Consider the following 19,516-nt stretch of genomic DNA (forward strand, 5'->3'; position numbering starts at 1 on the left):
TTGAGTAATCCCTGCACCATTGGTTCAGCATACAGAGCTGAAGAGGTCGCATGTGAAAACGAGCAAAGGAGATCGCATCTGATGCGGCAGTCCTAAGACCCAACATTTCCATGCATAAGGCTACCAAAGGGAATGATTGTGACTGAAGGTTTTGACAAGCTGATATCAATGTTAAACTTCTCTTGTCTGACAAGGACAGAGTCATAGACACTGAATTTATCTAGAAACCTAAAAAGGTTACCCTTGTCTGAGGAATCAATGAACTGAATGGTAAATTGATCCTCCAACCATGAACTTGAAGAAACAACACAAGTCGATTCGTATGAGATTCTTCGAAAATGAGAAGACTGAGCAAGTACCAAGATATCGTCCAAATAAGGAAATACCAAAACCATATTCTCTGATTACAGAAGAAGGGCACCGAGAACCTTTGAAAAAAATTCTTGGAACTGAGGCTAGACCAAACAGTAGAGCCACAAAACTGGTAATGCTTGTCTAAAAAGAGAATCTCAGACACTAAAAGTGATCTGGATGAATCGGAATATGCAGATACACATCCTGTAAATCTATTGTAGACAAGAAGCAATAAATAAAGAGACTTAAATAATGTGGAGACAAAAATGACGCCCATATTTTTTAGCGCCAAAAAAGACGCCCACATTATTTGGCGCCTAAAATGTTTTTGGCGCCAAAAATGACGCCACATCCGGAACGCCGACATCTTTGACGCAAAATAACGTCAAAAAATGACGCAACTTCCGGCGACACGTATGACGCCGGAAACGGAAAAGAATTTTTGCGCCAAAAAAGTCCGCGCCAAGAATGACGCAATAAAATGAAGCATTTTCAGCCCCCGCGAGCCTAACAGCCCACAGGGAAAAAAGTCAAATTTTTGAGGTAAGAAAAAATATGATAATTCAATGCATAATCCCAAATATGAAACTGACTGTCTGGAAATAAGGAAAGTTGAACATTCTGAGTCAAGGCAAATAAATGTTTGAATACATATATTTAGAACTTTATAAATAAAGTGCCCAACCATAGCTTAGAGTGTCACAGAAAATAAGACTTACTTACCCCAGGACACTCATCTACATGTTTGTAGAAAGCCAAACCAGTACTGAAACGAGAATCAGTAGAGGAAATGGTAAATATAAGAGTATATCGTCGATCTGAAAAGGGAGGTAAGAGATGAATCTCTACGACCGATAACAGAGAACCTTATGAAATAGACCCCGTAGAAGGAGATCACTGCATTCAATAGGCAATACTCTCTTCACATCCCTCTGACATTCACTGCACGCTGAGAGGAAAACCGGGCTCCAACTTGCTGCGGAGCGCATATCAACGTAGAATCTAGCACAAACTTACTTCACCACCTCCCTTGGAGGCAAAGTTTGTAAAACTGATTTGTGGGTGTGGTGAGGGGTGTATTTATAGGCATTTTAAGGTTTGGGAAACTTTGCCCCTCCTGGTAGGAATGTATATCCCATACGTCACTAGCTCATGGACTCTTGTTAATTACATGAAAGAAAAAAATACACAAATAAACGTTTTGTTTTTTTTTGTTTTTTTTTTATCACAGTCAATACAATCAGCACAGCTCTGCTGTAATGATTACTTCCCTCAAAAAAGGCTTTGGAGATCCCTGAACTCTGTAGAGATGAACCGGATCATGCAGGAAGAAAATGAATCTCTGACTGAGTTTTTTCTGATGCATAGTGAAAGCACCAAAATGGCCCCTCCCCCACACACATAACAGTGAGAGGGATCAGTGAACTGCTCTAATTTAAATCAAAACTATTGCCAAGTGGAAAAATAGTGCCCAAAACATTTTTTCACCCAGTACCTCAGAGAAAAAAACGTTTTTACATGCCAGCAAAAAAACGTTTTACCTCAATAATTAATTGTCATTTAAAACCTATTGCAAGTCCCTGCAAATTAGGTTAAGTCTATGTATACAGTCTAAAAACCAGAGAAGTATAAAATATACATACATGACAGCCTGATATCAGCTACATCTACTGCATTCAAGGCTGGGTTTACATTATAACGGTATGGCAGGATTTTCTCATCAATTCCATGTCAGAAAATAATAAGCTGCTACATACCTCTTTGCAGATTAATCTGCCTGCTGTCCCCTGATCTGAAGTTTGCCTCTCCTCAGATGGGCGAGAAACAGCAATATGATCTTAACTACTCCGGCTAAAATCATAGAAAAAAACTCAGGTAGATTCTTCTTCAAATTCTACCAGAGAAGGAATAACACACTCCGGTGCTATTATAAAACAACAAACTTTTGATTGAAGATATAAAAACTAAATATATCACCATAGTCCTCTCACACATCCTATCTAGTCGTTGGGTGCAAGAGAATGACTGGAGGTGACGTAGAGGGGAGGAGCTATATAGCAACTCTGCTGGGTGAATCCTCTTGCACTTCCTGTAGGGGAGCAGTTAATATCCCACAAGTAATGATGACCCGTGGACTGATCACACTTAACAGAAGAAATAGTCCTTATAGTCACCATTTTGAATGTTGGTACTCTTACATAACGATTCAAGACTTTTAGATCCAGAACTGGTCTGAATGAATTTTCTTTCTTTGGAACAATGAATAGATTTGAATAAAACCCCAGACCCTGTTCCTGCAAAGGAACCGGCATGATTACCCCAGATAACTCCAGGTCTGAGACACACTTCAGGAAAGCCTGCACTTTCTCTGGGTTCACAGGAATGCGTGAGAAAAAAAAAAACTTCTCACAGGCGGTCTTACTCTGAAACCTATTCTGTACCCTTGAGAGACAATCTTCTGAATCCAATTATTTTGGACTGAATTGATCCAAATATCCTTGAAAATTTTTTAATCTGCCCCCTACCAGCTGAGCTGGAATGAGGGCCGCACCCTCATGCGGACTTGGGGGCTGGTTTAGATCTCTTAAATGGCTTGGATTTATTCCAGATTGAGGAAGGCTTCCAATTAGAGACAGATTTCTTAGGGGAAGGATTAGGTTTCTGTTCCTTATTTTGTCGAAAGGAACGAAAACGGCTAGAAGCTTTAAATTTACCCTTAGATTTTTTATCCTGAGGCAAAAAAGCTCCCTTCCCCCCAGTAACAGTTGAAATTATTGAATCCAACTGAGAACCAAATAATTTAATACCTTGGAAAGAAAGAGATAGCAATGTCAATTTAGAAGTCATATCAGCATTCCAAGATTTAAGCGATAAAGCTCTTCTAGCTAAAATAGCTAAAGACATATCTAACATCAATTCTGATTATATCAAATATGGCATCACAAATGAAATTATTAGCATGTTGAATTAATTTAACAATGCTATACACATTATGATCTGATACTTGTTGCGCTAAAGTTTCCAACCAAAAAGATGAAGCAGCTGCAACATCCGCCAAAGAAATAGCAGGCCTAAGAAGATGACCTGAACATAAATAAGCCTTCCTTAGATAAGATTCAGGCTTCTTATCTAAAGGATCTTTAAAAGAAGTACTATCTTCGGTAGGAATAGTAGTATGCTTAGCAAGAGTCAAGATGGCCCATCAACCTTGGGGATTTTTTCCCAAAACTCCAATCTATCAGTTGGCAAAGGATACAATTTTTTAAACCTTGAAGGAGAAAGAGAGGTACCCAATCTATTCCATTCCCTTGAAATCATATCTGAAATAGCATCAGGAACTGGAAAAACCTCTGGAATAACTACATGAGGCTTATAAACAGAACTTAAACGTTTACTAGTTTTATTATCAAGAGGACTAGTCTCCTCCATATCTAATGCAATCAACACTTCTTTTAATAAAAAACGAATATACTCCATTTTAAATAAATAAGAGGATTTGTCAGTGTCAATATCTGAGGCAGGATCTTCTGAATCATACAGATCCTCATAAGAGATAGATAAATCAGTATGTTGTCGGTCATGTGAAATTTCATCAACTCTATGAGAAGTTTTAAAAAGACCTTTTACGTTTATTAGAAGGCGGAATGGCAGACAAAGCCTTCTGAATGGAATCAGAAACAAATTATCTTAAATTTACAGGAATATCCTGAGCATTAGATGTTGATGGACCAGCAACAGGTAACCAACTACTACTGATGGAAACATTATCTGCATGTAAAAGTTTATCATGACAACTATTACAAACCACAGCTGGAGGTATAGTCTCCACAAGCTTACAACAAATGCACTTAGCTTTGGTAGAACCGATATCAGGCAGCAGGATTCCAGCAGTAGATTCTGAGACAGGATCAGATTGAGACATCTTGCAGTATGTAAGAGAAAAAACAACATATAAAGCAAAATTATCAATTTCCTTATATGACAGTTTCAGGAATGGGAAAAAATGCAAACAGCATAGGCCTTTGACATAGAAAAAAAGACGAGAGGCAAAAAGGAATGGGGTCTGAAATAATGAAAATGTTTGGCGCCAAGTATGACGCACCCCAAACAGAAAAATATTTTTTGGCGCCAAAAACGTCCAGAAACGAAACTCTAGCCTCATAGATGACCCAACCTTGAGAAAGACTTGCGCCAACTAAGACGCTGGAAATGACGAATTAGCATCAACGAACGCAACTTTCGTGACAAAAAAGTCTTGCGCCAAGAATGACGCAATAAATTTTAGCATTTTGCGCACTTGCGAGCCTAATACAGCCGCAATTTAGAAAAAGTCAATTTGAAAAAGACTAAACCCCAGGTAAGAAAAAAAGTATAACCCATAAATATTTTTTTTTTATAAAATGCATTTCCCAGATATGAAACTGACAGTCTGCAAAAAGGAAATATACTGAAAACCTGAATCATGGCAAATATAAGTACAAACATATATTTAGAACTTTATACATAAAGTGCCAAACCATAGCTGAGAGTGTCTTAAGTAACAAAAACATACTTACCGAAAGACACCCGTTCACATATAGCAGATAGCCAAACCAGTACTAAAACAGTTATCAGTAGAGGTAATGGTATATGAGAGTATATCGTCGATCTGAAAAGGGAGGTAGGAGATGAATCTCTATGACCGATAACAGAGAACCTACGAAATAGATCCCTGTTAGGAAAACCATTGCATTCAATAGGTGATACTCCCTTCACATCCCTCTGACATTCACTGTACTCAGAGGAATCGGGCTGCAAAAGAGCTGAGAAGTGCATATCAACGTAGAAATCTAGAACAAACTTACTTCACCACCTCCATAGGAGGCAAAGTTTGTAAAACTGAATTGTGGGTGTGGTGAGGGGTGTATTTGTAGGCATTTTGAGGTTTGGGAAACTGTGCCCCTGCTGGTAGGATTGTATATCCCATATGTCACTAGCTCATGGACTCTTGCCAATTTCATAAAAGCAATTGTATGCTCTACCAAAATCTTGAAAGAACATTTTTGAGTTTCATGTCCTTTAAAAATTTTCAATAAATTAATAACCAAATTGTATTCCTAAAGCTATTACATGGGGAGTCGTAATGTTTTTTTTTTTAAATAAAATTCAATCATTTGTTTTAAAAATGATATATTAGTCCGACAGCGTTTTGGATGTTAACTCGACCCCCATATCTTCTTTCTCCTTGCTTCAGTAAGTCATGTACAGAGCCCACCGCTTCCTACGTCATTCTATGAGCAGCGTTTCTTCATTGCTAGCTTTGCACATGAGTTAGATAGAACGGTGACACCAAAAATCTATTATGCATGCACTCTCAGACGAAGGGGCGTGTGTCTTTAAAGGGCGCCAGCTGGACCGGGTTTTAATTGGACTTTGAGAAAACGTGACCAGAATAAAATGCAAGAAAATAGATCAAAACATTTTAACAGATATTCTATCTTAAGAAACAAAAAATAATTACTTTAAGTTCATGAATGAAAGTCCCATTCTTTTTTAAATCTTAATCAAATGCAGCGTTGCGTTTTCTTATAGTTTACCATCATTTTAAGTTCATGCTATAGTTAAAGGGACAGTTAAGTTGAAATTACTGATTTGCGATAGGACATTTCATTTTAAATAACTTTCCAATTTACTTTTATCATTAAATTTGCTTTGATTTCTTGGTATTTTTGTTGAAAGCTAAACCTAGGTAGGCTCATATGCCTATTTCTAACCCCTTATTTGAGTGCATGTTGACAGTTTTTCACAGCTAGACAGTGCTAGGTCATGTGTGCCACATAGATAACATTGTGCTCACTTCCATGGAGTTAGCTAGGAGTCAGAACTGATTGGCTAAAATGCAAGTCTGTAAATAGTACTGAGATAAGGGGCAGTCTGCCGAGGCATATATACAAGGTAATCACAGAGGTAAACCGTATATTAATATAACTGTGTTGCTTATACAAAACTGGGGAATGGGTAATATAGGGATTATCTATCTTTTTAAACAACAACAATTCTGGAGTCCCCTACCTTTGGACAACAGGTGAATCCAGGTCTGGCATTGGGCTACAAGTGAACTGGTTGTTCTCCAGCTTTCAGCTATATGAGAGATTGGGTCTATCTGAGCTAAATGCAATATGGTGTCAAGTTTGGCCTATAGGTGAGTTGGGGTCAGGCTTTAACCTATAGGTGAGTTGGGGTCAGGCTTTAACCTATAAGTGAGTTGGGATATGGTTTTGTGCTTCATCCAAGCAGGCTGGGGTTATGCATTGGCCTATAGGCAAGTTATGGCTCCAGCTTTAGGCTATAGATAAGTGAGTTGTTTTATGGCTTTTGGCTATATGGGGTAGAGATTTAGCCTATAAGCAAGTGAGTTGGTTACGGCTTTAAGTTATAGGTGAGTTGAGGTTCAGCTTTGGCCTATAGGCCAGTGAGTTGGATTCAGCTCTGAGATATAGATGAGTTAAGGGTCCAGGTTTGGCCTATAGGCAAGTTAGTAGGGGTCTGGCTATGCCTAATAGGTAGGTGAGATGGTTTCTGGTTGTGGCATAAAGGTAAGATAGGGTCCAGTTTTGAACTATAGGTAAGTGAGCTGGGGTCTGGCTTTGGGTCATTGGTTATGCAAAGGTGGTCTGGGCTATTACAATGTTTGCTATAACAACTAACCTTCTTCAGGATAATGTCAATGTATCCAGCAATAAGCTGCGCGATCTGCTCTCCTTCTGTTGTCTGTACAGAGTAATATCCATCCTGATAATCCCCAAAGTCCTAAGAAAGAATCACAGTATGAGGGTTCTGAATAGCACTGTACAGGAGGGGTGTAAGAGAACCCCCCCCCTTGACACAAGTAGCAGATGGGTTAAATGCGCCATGGGCGTGACACCGCCGGGGTATAAATGCGCCATGGGCGTGACACCGCCGGGGTATAAATGCGCCATGGGCGTGACACCGCCAGGGTATAAATGCGCCATGGGCGTGACACCGCCGGGGTATAAATGCGCCATGGGCGTGACACCGCCGGGGTATAAATGCGCCATGGGCGTGACACCGCCGGGGTATAAATGCGCCATGGGCGTGACACCGCCGGGGTATAAATGCGCCATGGGCGTGACACCGCCGGGGTATAAATGCGCCATGGGCGTGACACCGCCGGGGTATAAATGCGCCATGGGCGTGACACCGCCGGGGTATAAATGCGCCATGGGCGTGACACCGCCGGGGTATAAATGCGCCATGGGCGTGACACCGCCGGGGTATAAATGCGCCATGGGCGTGACACAGCCGGGGTATAAATGCGCCATGGGCGTGACACAGCCGGGGTATAAATGCGCCATGGGCGTGACACAGCCGGGGTATAAATGCGCCATGGGCGTGACACAGCCGGGGTATAAATGCGCCATGGGCGTGACACAGCCGGGGTATAAATGCGCCATGGGCGTGACACAGCTGGGGTATAAATGCGCCATGGGCGTGACACAGCTGGGGTATAAATGCGCCATGGGCGTGACACAGCTGGGGTATAAATGCGCCATGGGCGTGACACAGCTGGGGTATAAATGCGCCATGGGCGTGACACAGCTGGGGTATAAATGCGCCATGGGCGTGACACAGCTGGGGTATAAATGCTCCATGGGCGTGACACAGCTGGGGTATAAATGCGCCATGGGCGTGACACAGCTGGGGTATAAATGTGCCATGGGCGTGACACAGCTGGGGTATAAATGCGCCATGGGCGTGACACAGCTGGGGTATAAATGTGCCATGGGCGTGACACAGCTGGGGTATAAATGCGCCATGGGCGTGACACAGCTGGGGTATAAATGTGCCATGGGCGTGACACAGCTGGGGTATAAATGCGCCATGGGCGTGACACAGCTGGGGTATAAATGTGCCATGGGCGTGAAACAGCTGGGGTATAAATGCGCCATGGGCGTGACACAGCTGGGGTATAAATGCGCCATGGGCGTGACACAGCTGGGGTATAAATGCGCCATGGGCGTGACACAGCTAGGGTATAAATGCGCCATGGGCGTGACACAGCTGGGGTATAAATGTGCCATGGGCGTGACACAGCTAGTTGGTAACACACCAATGTGAAGCTCTTGGGTGATGCTGCCCATCTCTTGATGTTTGTCAGATTCCATTCCTGGATCACTTCCTTCGTCTTCTCATCCACCCTCATTACACATTCCTTAGTTATACCGAGAAGACGGGGAACCAGCTTGTTTTTGCCTTTCATTTTTTCCTAAAAAGAGAAATTAGAGCAGCAGCGTAATGTCTGTGACAACGAGGAAATACCAGGCAGCAAAGATGCGAGCAGCAATAGGTAACAAAGAAGGTGACAACAGGTAGGAAAGAGAGGGCAGTAGGTAACAAAGAAGGTGACAACAGGTAGGATAGAGAGGGTAGTAGGTAACAAAAAGGTGACAACAGGTAGGAAAGAGAGGGCAGTAGGTAACAAAAATGGTGACAACAGGTAGGAAAGAGAGGGTAGTAGGTAACAAAAAGGTGACAACAGGTAGGAAAGAGAGGGCAGTAGGTGACAACAGGTAGGAAAGAGAGGGTAGTAGGTAACAAAAAGGAGGCAACAGGTAGGAAAGAGAGGGCAGTAGGTAACAAAGAAGGTGACAACAGGTAGGAAAGAGGGCAGTAGGTAACAAAGAAGGTGACAACAGGTAGGAAAGAGGGCAGTAGGTAACAAAGAAGGTGACAACAGGTAGGAAAGAGGGCAGTAGGTAACAAAGAAGGTGACAACAGGTAGGAAAGAGGGCAGTAGGTAACAAAGAAGGTGACAACAGGTAGGAAAGAGGTGGCAGTAGATAACAAAGAAGGTGACAACAGGTAGGAAAGAGGTGGCAGTAGATAACAAAGAAGGTGACAACAGGTAGGAAAGAGAGGGCAGTAGGTAACAACAGGTAGGAAAGAGGTGGCAGTAGATAACAAAGAAGGTGACAACAGGTAGGAAAGAGAGGGCAGTAGATAACAAAGAAGGTGACAACAGGTAGGAAAGAGAGGGCAGTAGGTAACAACAGGTAGGAAAGAGGTGGCAGTAGATAACAAAGAAGGTGACAACAGGTAGGAAAGAGAGGGCAGTAGGTAACAACAGGTAGGAAAGAGGTGGCAGTAGATAACAAAGAAGGTGACAACAGGTAGGAAAGAGAGGGCAGTAGATAACAAAGAAGGTGACAACAGGTAGGAAAGAGAGGGCAGTAGATAACAAAGAAGGTGACAACAGGTAGGAAAGAGAGGGCAGTAGGTAACAAAGAAGGTGACAACAGGTAGGAAAGAGAGGGCAGTAGATAACAAAGAAGGTGACAACAGGTAGGAAAGAGAGGGCAGTAGATAACAAAGAAGGTGACAACAGGTAGGAAAGAGAGGGCAGTAGGTAACAAAGAAGGTGACAACAGGTAGGAAAGAGAGGGCAGTAGGTAACAAAGAAGGTGACAACAGGTAGGAAAGAGAGGGCAGTAGGTAACAAAGAAGTTGACAACAGGTAGGAAAGAGAGGGCAGTAGGTAACAAAGAAGGTGACAACAGGTAGGAAAGAGAGGGCAATAGGTAACAAAGAAGTTGACAACAGGTAGGAAAGAGGCGGCAGTAGGTAACAAAGAAGGTGACAACAGGTAGGAAAGAGGCGGCAGTAGGTAACAAAGAAGGTGACAACAGGTAGGAAAGAGGCGGCAGTAGGTAACAAAGAAGGTGACAACAGGTAGGAAAGAGGCCGCGCCCACTACTAGACAAGACACAGTAAGCGCTCACATATTACCTTAACCAAGAAGAAGGAGACTCCGTAGGTTTTTAGAGAACGTGCCAGTTTCACATACCGCGCTTTAGCTTCAATTTCACTCATATTCTCACACTGCTTGTGAGCCTGAGGGGTACAACACAACGGAAATCCTTACTCCACTCCTAAACACTAATGCAACACTAAGTAGTAAATGCACCAATATACTCACTCCAAATATCTTGCGTTCTCCCTTCTGTTTGATGTATTCCTTGGGCAAAAAATCTTTTAACCTACAGGATTAGAGAGAAAATGATGCAGGGTACGGCTACATAAACCCAGGGAAAGGACCCCAGGCCTATACACATGAGGAGGCTTAACCCTTTGATATCTATAGTAGCATAAGAACCTTACTACCCTGCTGCTAATACCTCTTCCTATACACCCAGCACCTACTGACCTTACCTGCTGCTAATCCCTCTTCCTATACACCCAGCACCTACTGACCTTACCTGCTGCTAATACCTCTTCCTATACACCCAGCACCTACTGACCTTACCTGCTGCTAATACCTCTTCCTATACACCCAGCACCTACAGACCTTACCTACTGCTAATACCTCTTCCTATACCCCCAGCACCTACTGACCTTACCTGCTGCTAATACCTCTTCCTATACACCCAGCACCTACTGACCTTACCTGCTGCTAATACCTCTTCCTATACACCCAGCACCTACTGACCTTACCTGCTGCTAATACCTCTTCCTATACACCCAGAACCTACTGACCTTACCTGCTGCTAATACCTCTTCCTATACACCCAGCATCTACTGACCTTACCTGCTGCTAATACCTCTTCCTATACACCCAGCACCTAATGACCTTACCTACTGCTAATACCTCTTCCTATATACCCAGCACCTACTGACCTTATCTGCTGCTAATACCTCTTCCTATACACCCAGCACCTTCTGACCTTACCTGATGCTAATACCTCTTCCTATACACCCAGCACCTTCTGACCTTACCTGCTGCTAATACCTCTTTCTATAAATCAGCACCTACTGACCTTACCTACTGCTAATACCTCTTCCTATACACCTAGCATCTACTGACCTTACCTACTGCTAATACCTCTTCCTATACACCCAGCACCTTCTGACCTTACCTGATGCTAATACCTCTTCCTATACACCCAGCACCTTCTGACCTTACCTGCTGCTAATACCTCTTTCTATAAATCAGCACCTACTGACCTTACCTACTGCTAATACCTCTTCCTATACACCTAGCATCTACTGACCTTACCTGCTGCTAATACCTCTTCCTATACACCCAGTACCTACTGACCTTACCTGCTGCTAATACCTCTTCCTATACACCCAGCACCTACTGACTTTACCTGCTGCTAATACCTCTTCCTATACACCCAGCACCTACTGACTTTACCTGCTGCTAATACCTCTTCCTATACACCCAGCACCTACTGACTTTACCTGCTGCTAATACCTCTTCCTATACACCCAGCACCTACTGACCTTACCTGCTGCTAATACCTCTTCCTATACACCCAGCACCTACTGACCTCACCTGCTGCTAATAACTCTTCCTATACACCCAGCACCTACTGACCTTACCTGCTGCTAATACCTCTTCCTATACACCCAGCACCTACTGACCTTACCTGCTGCTAATACCTCTTCCTATACACCCAGCACCTACTGACCTTACCTGCTGCTAATACCTCTTCCTATACACCCAGCACCTACTGACCATACCTGCTGCTAATACCTCTTCCTATACACCCAGCACCTACTAACCTCACCTGCTGCTAATACCTCTTCCTATACACCCAGCACCTACTGACCTTACCTGCTGCTAATACCTCTTCCTATACACCCAGCACCTACTGACCTTACCTGCTGCTAATACCTCTTCCTATACACCCAGCACCTACTGACCTTACCTACTGCTAATACCTCTTCCTATACACCCAGCACATACTGACCTTACCTGTTGCTAATACCTCTTCCTATACGCCCAGCACCTACTGACCTTACCTGCTGCTAATACCTCTTCCTATACACCCAGCACCTACTGACCTTACCTGCTGCTAATACCTCTTCCTATACACCCAGCACCTATTGACCTTACCTGCTGCTAATACCCCTTCCTATACACCCAGCACCTACTGACCTTACCTACTGCTAATACCTCTTCCTATACACCCAGCACATACTGACCTTACCTGTTGCTAATACCTCTTCCTATACGCCCAGCACCTACTGACCTTACCTGCTGCTAATACCTCTTCCTATACACCCAGCACCTACTGACCTTACCTGCTGCTAATACCTCTTCTTATACACCCAGCACCTAATGACCTTACCTGCTGCTAATACCTCTTCCTATACACCCAGCACCTACTGACCTTACCTGCAGCTAATACCTCTTCCTATACACCCAGCACATACTGACCTTACCTGTTGCTAATACCTCTTCTTATACACCCAGCACCTAATGACCTTACCTGCTGCTAATACCTCTTCCTATACACCCAGCACATACTGACCTTACCTACTGCTAATACCTCTTCCTATACACCCAGCACATACTGACCTTACCTACTGCTAATACCTCTTCCTATACACCCAGCACATACTGACCTTACCTGTTGCTAATACCTCTTCCTATACACCCAGCACCTACTGACCTTACCTGCAGCTAATACCTCTTCCTATACACCCAGCACATACTGACCTTACCTGCTGCTAATACCTCTTCTTATACACCCAGCACCTAATGACCTTACCTGCTGCTAATACCTCTTCCTATACACCCAGCACCTACTGACCTTACCTGCAGCTAATACCTCTTCCTATACACCCAGCACCTACTGACCTTACCTGCTGCTAATACCTCTTCCTATACACCCAGCACCTACTGACCTTACCTGCTGCTAATACCTCTTCCTATACACACCCAGCACCTACTGACCTTATCTGCTGCTAATACCTCTTCCTATACACTCAGCACCTACTGACCTTACCTGCTGCTAATACCTCTTCCTATACACCCAGCACCTACTGACCTTACCTGCTGCTAATACCTCTTCCTATACACCCAGCACCTACTGACCTTATCTGCTGCTAATACCTCTTCCTATAAACCCAGCACCTACTGACCTTACCTGCTGCTAATACCTCTTCCTATACACCCAGCACCTACTGACCTTACCTGCTGCTAATACCTCTTCCTATACACCCAGCACCTACTGACCTTACCTGCTGCTAATACCTCTTCCTATACACCCAGCGCCTACTGACCTTATCTGCTGCTAATACCTCTTCCTATACCCCCAGCACCTACTGACCGTACCTGCTGCTAATACCTTTTCCTATACACCCAGCACATACTGACCGTACCTGCTGCTAATACCTCTTCCTATACACCCAGCACATACTGACCTTACCTGCTGCTAATAACTCTTCCTATACACCCAGCACCTACTGACCTTACCTGCTGCTAATACCTCTTCTTATACACCCAGCACCTAATGACCTTACCTGCTGCTAATACCTCTTCCTATACACCCAGCACCTACTGACCTTACCTGCAGCTAATACCTCTTCCTATACACCCAGCACCTACTGACCTTACCTGCTGCTAATACCTCTTCCTATACACCCAGCACCTACTGACCTTACCTGCAGCTAATACCTCTTCCTATACACCCAGCACCTACTGACCTTACCTGCTGCTAATACCTCTTCCTATACACCCAGCACCTACTGACCTTACCTGCTGCTAATACCTCTTCCTATACACCCAGCACCTAATGACCTTACCTGCTGCTAATACCTCTTCCTATTCACCCAGCACCTACTGACCTTACCTGCAGCTAATACCTCTTCCTATACACCCAGCACCTACTGACCTTACCTGCTGCTAATACCTCTTCCTATACACCCAGCACCTACTGACCTTACCTGCTGCTAATACCTCTTCCTATACACCCAGCACCTAATGACCTTACCTGCTGCTAATACCTCTTCCTATACACCCAGCACCTACTGACCTTACCTACTGCTAATACCTCTTCCTATACACCCAGCGCCTACTGACCTTACCTGCAGCTAATACCTCTTCCTATACACCCAGCATCTACTGACCTTACCTACTGCTAATACCTCTTCCTATACACTCAGCACCTACTGACCTTACCTACTGCTAATACCTCTTCCTATACACCCAGCACCTACTGACCTTACCTGCTGCTAATACCTCTTCCTATACACCCAGCACCTACTGACCTTACCTGCTGCTAATACCTCTTCCTATACACTCAGCACCTACTGACCTTACCTGCTGCTAATACCTCTTCCTATACACCCAGCACTTACTGACCTTACCTGCTGCTAATACCTCTTCCTATACACCCAGCACTTACTGACCTTACCTGCTGCTAATACCTCTTCCTATACACTCAGCACCTACTGACCTTACCTGCTGCTAATACCTCTTCCTATACACCCAGCACCTACTGACCTTACCTGCTGCTAATACCTCTTCCTATACACCCAGCACCTACTGACCTTACCTGCTGCTAATACCTCTTCCTATATACCCAGCACCTACTGACCTTACCTGCTGCTAATACCTCTTCCTATACACCCAGCACCTACTGACCTTACCTGCTGCTAATACCTCTTCCTATACACCCAGCACCTACTGACCTTACCTGCTGCTAATACCTCTTCCTATACACCCAGCACCTACTAACCTCACCTGCTGCTAATACCTCTTCCTATACACCCAGCACCTACTGACCTTACCTGCTGCTAATACCTCTTCCTATACACCCAGCACCTACTGACCTTACCTGCTGCTAATACCTCTTCCTATACACCCAGCACCTACTGACCTTACCTGCTGCTAATACCTCTTCCTATACACCCAGCACCTACTGACCTTACCTGCTGCTAATACCTCTTCCTATACACCCAGCGCCTACTGACCTTATCTGCTGCTAATACCTCTTCCTATACCCCCAGCACCTACTGACCGTACCTGCTGCTAATACCTTTTCCTATACACCCAGCGCCTACTGACCTTACCTGCTGCTAATACCTCTTCCTATATACCCAGCACCTTCTGACCTTATCTGCTGCTAATACCTCTTCCTATACATCCAGCACCTACTGACCTTACCTACTGCTAATACCTCTTCCTATACACCCAGCACCTACTGACCTTACCTGCTGCTAATACCTCTTCCTATACACCCAGCACATACTGACCTTACCTGCTGCTAATAACTCTTCCTATACACCCAGCACCTACTGACCTTACCTGCTGCTAATACCTCTTCTTATACACCCAGCACCTAATGACCTTACCTGCTGCTAATACCTCTTCCTATACACCCAGCACCTACTGACCTTACCTGCAGCTAATACCTCTTCCTATACACCCAGCACCTACTGACCTTACCTGCTGCTAATACCTCTTCCTATACACCCAGCACCTACTGACCTTACCTGCAGCTAATACCTCTTCCTATACACCCAGCACCTACTGACCTTACCTGCTGCTAATACCTCTTCCTATACACCCAGCACCTACTGACCTTACCTGCTGCTAATACCTCTTCCTATACACCCAGCACCTAATGACCTTACCTGCTGCTAATACCTCTTCCTATTCACCCAGCACCTACTGACCTTACCTGCTGCTAATACCTCTTCCTATACACCCAGCACCTACTGACCTTACCTGCTGCTAATACCTCTTCCTATACACCCAGCACCTACTGACCTTACCTGCTGCTAATACCTCTTCCTATACACCCAGCACCTACTGACCTTACCTGCTGCTAATACCTCTTCCTATTCACCCAGCACCTACTGACCTTACCTGCTGCTAATACCTCTTCCTATACACCCAGCACCTACTGACCTTACCTGCTGCTAATACCTCTTCCTATACACCCAGCACCTACTGACCTTACCTGCTGCTAATACCTCTTCCTATACACCCAGCACCTACTGACCTTACCTACTGCTAATACCTCTTCCTATACACCCAGCGCCTACTGACCTTACCTACTGCTAATACCTCTTCCTATACACCCAGCGCCTACTGACCTTACCTGCAGCTAATACCTCTTCCTATACACCCAGCATCTACTGACCTTACCTACTGCTAATACCTCTTCCTATACACTCAGCACCTACTGACCTTACCTACTGCTAATACCTCTTCCTATACACCCAGCACCTACTGACCTTACCTGCTGCTAATACCTCTTCCTATACACCCAGCACCTACTGACCTTACCTGCTGCTAATACCTCTTCCTATATACCCAGCACCTACTGACCTTACCTGCTGCTAATACCTCTTCCTATACACCCAGCACCTACTGACCTCACCTGCTGCTAATACCTCTTCTTATACACCCAGCATCTACTGACCTTACCTGCTGCTAATACCTCTTCCTATACACCCAGCACCTACTGACCTTACCTGCTGCTAATACCTCTTCCTATACACCCAGCACCTACTGACCTTACCTGCTGCTAATACCTCTTCCTATATACCCAGCACCTACTGACCTTACCTGCTGCTAATACCTCTTCCTATATACCCAGCACCTACTGACCTCACCTGCAGCTAATACCTCTTCCTATACACCCAGCACCTACTGACCTTACCTGCTGCTAATACCTCTTCCTATACACCCAGCACCTACTGACATTACCTGCTGCTAATACCTCTTCCTATACACCCAGCACCTATTGACCTTACCTGCTGCTAATACCTCTTCCTATACACCCAGCACCTACTGACCTTACCTGCTGCTAATACCTCTTCCTATACACCCAGCACCTACTGACCTTACCTGCTGCTAATACCTCTTCCTATACACCCAGCACCTACTGACCTTACCTGCTGCTAATATCTCTTCCTATACACCCAGCACCTACTGACCTTTACCTGCTGCTAATACCTCTTCCTATACACCCAGCACCTACTGACCTTACCTGCTGCTAATACCTCTTCCTATACACCCAGCACCTACTGACCTTACCTGCTGCTAATACCTCTTCCTATACACCCAGCGACTACTGACCTTACCTGCTGCTAATACCTCTTCCTATACACCCAGCACCTACTGACCTTACCTGCTGCTAATATCTCTTCCTATACACCCAGCACCTACTGACCTTATCTGCTGCTAATACCTCTTCTTATACACGAAGCACCTACTGACCTTACCTGCTGCTAATACCTCTTCCTATACCCCCAGCACCTACTGACCTTACCTGCTGCTAATACCTCTTCCTATACATCTAGCACCTACTGACCTTACCTGCTGCTAATACCTCTTCCTATACATCTAGCACCTACTGACCTTACCTGCTGCTAATATCTCTTCCTATACACCCAGCACCTACTGACCTTACCTGCTGCTAATACCTCTTCCTATACATCTAGCACCTACTGACCTTACCTGCTGCTAATACCTCTTCCTATACACCCAGCACCTACTGACCTTACCTGCTGCTAATACCTCTTCCTATACACCCAGCACCTACTGACCTTACCTGCTGCTAATACCTCTTCCTATACACCCAGCACCTACTGACCTTACCTACTGCTAATACCTCTTCCTATACACCCAGCACCTACTGACTTCACCTGCTGCTAATACCTCTTCCTATACACCCAGCACCTACTGATTTTGCCTGCTGCACAGCTGCAGTTTACCCTAGAAACATATAATTTGACGGTAGATAAGAACCAAAAGGACCCATCAAGTCTACCCATATTACATGTTACTTATTACTTAGTATAGCCTTATGTATGTCACATCAAGTGTACACATATTACATGTTACTTTTTCCTTAGGATAGCCTTATGCATGTTCCAGGTATTTTTAAATTCCTTTACAGTCTGTGTGTTTACCACCTCAGATGGAAGTTCATTTGATCAACCCCTCCTGGAACATCAACTATGTTACAAATTTTGTATCATTAGCAAACAAGCAAACCTTCCCCTTAAGCCCACTTCCAATATCACTTCTGAACATGTTAAACAAAAACTTAAATTATGCTTACCTGATAATTTTCTTTTCTTCTGATGGAAAGTCCACAGCTGCATTAATTACTTTTGGGGATTCATAACCTGGCCACCAGGAGGAGGCAAAGACACCCCAGCCAAAGGCTTAAATACTCCTCCCACTTCCCTTGTCCCCCAGTCATTCTGCCGAGGAACAAGGAACTGTAGAAGAAATAGGTGAAAGGTGCCAAAAGAATAAAAACATAATTTATGCTTACCTGATAAATTTATTTCTCTTGTAGTGTATCCAGTCCACGGATCATCCATTACTTATGGGATATTAACTCCTCCCCAACAGGAAGTGCAAGAGGATTCACCCAGCAGAGCTGCTATATAGCTCCTCCCCTAACTGCCATTACCAGTCATTCGACCGAAAACATGCAGAGAAAGGAAAACCATAGGGTACAGTGGTGACTGTAGTTTAATGGAAAAATTACCTGCCTTAAAGTGACAGGGCGGGCCGTGGACTGGATACACTACAAGAGAAATAAATTTATCAGGTAAGCATAAATTATGTTTTCTCTTGTTAAGTGTATCCAGTCCACGGATCATCCATTACTTATGGGATACCAATACCAAAGCTAAAGTAAACGGATGACGGGAGGGACAGGCAGGCTCTTTATACGGAAGGAACCACTGCCTGAAGAACCTTTCTCCCAAAAACAGCCTCCGAAGAAGCAAAAGTGTCAAATTTGTAAAATTTGGAAAAAGTATGAAGAGAAGACCAAGTTGCAGCCTTGCAAATCTGTTCAACAGAAGCCTCATTCTTAAAGGCCCAAGTGGAAGCCACAGCTCTAGTAGAATGTGCTGTAATTCTTTCAGGAGGCTGCTGTCCAGCAGTCTCATAGGCTAACCGTATTATGCTACGAAGCCAAAAGGAGAGAGAGGTAGCCGAAGCTTTTTGACCTCTCCTCTGACCAGAATAAACGACAAACAGGGAAGACGTTTGTCGAAAATCCTTAGTTGCCTGTAGATAAAATTTCAGGGCACGGACTACATCTAGATTGTGTAGCAGACGTTCCTTTTTCGAAGAAGGATTAGGACACAAAGATGGAACCACAATCTCTTGATTGATATTCCTGTTAGTGACCACCTTAGGTAGGAACCCAGGTTTAGTACGCAGAACTACCTTGTCTGAATGAAAAATCAGATAAGGAGAATCACAATGTAAGGCAGATAACTCAGAGACTCTTCGAGCCGAGGAAATCGCCATTAAAAACAGAACTTTCCAAGATAACAACTTGATATCAATGGAATGAAGGGGTTCAAACGGAACCCCCTGTAAAACATTAAG

At 44.2% G+C, this 19,516-nt stretch overlaps 1 protein-coding gene across 1 annotated transcript in view; it reads right to left on the reverse strand.

Annotated features, from left to right (window-relative positions):
* TLN1 (talin 1) overlaps positions 1 to 19,516 on the reverse strand; it is a gene marked incomplete in the record, with an annotated part of 895,533 nt that overhangs the window by 704,460 nt on the left and 171,557 nt on the right. Inside the window, 4 exon segments of the mRNA XM_053700951.1 lie at positions 7,042 to 7,143; positions 8,465 to 8,620; positions 10,141 to 10,245; positions 10,331 to 10,391. Coding sequence (XP_053556926.1) covers positions 7,042 to 7,143; positions 8,465 to 8,620; positions 10,141 to 10,245; positions 10,331 to 10,391 — 424 coding nt within the window.

This window comes from Bombina bombina, chromosome 2, assembly GCF_027579735.1.
Source record: "Bombina bombina isolate aBomBom1 chromosome 2, aBomBom1.pri, whole genome shotgun sequence".
NCBI classification, from domain to species: domain Eukaryota; kingdom Metazoa; phylum Chordata; class Amphibia; order Anura; family Bombinatoridae; genus Bombina; species Bombina bombina.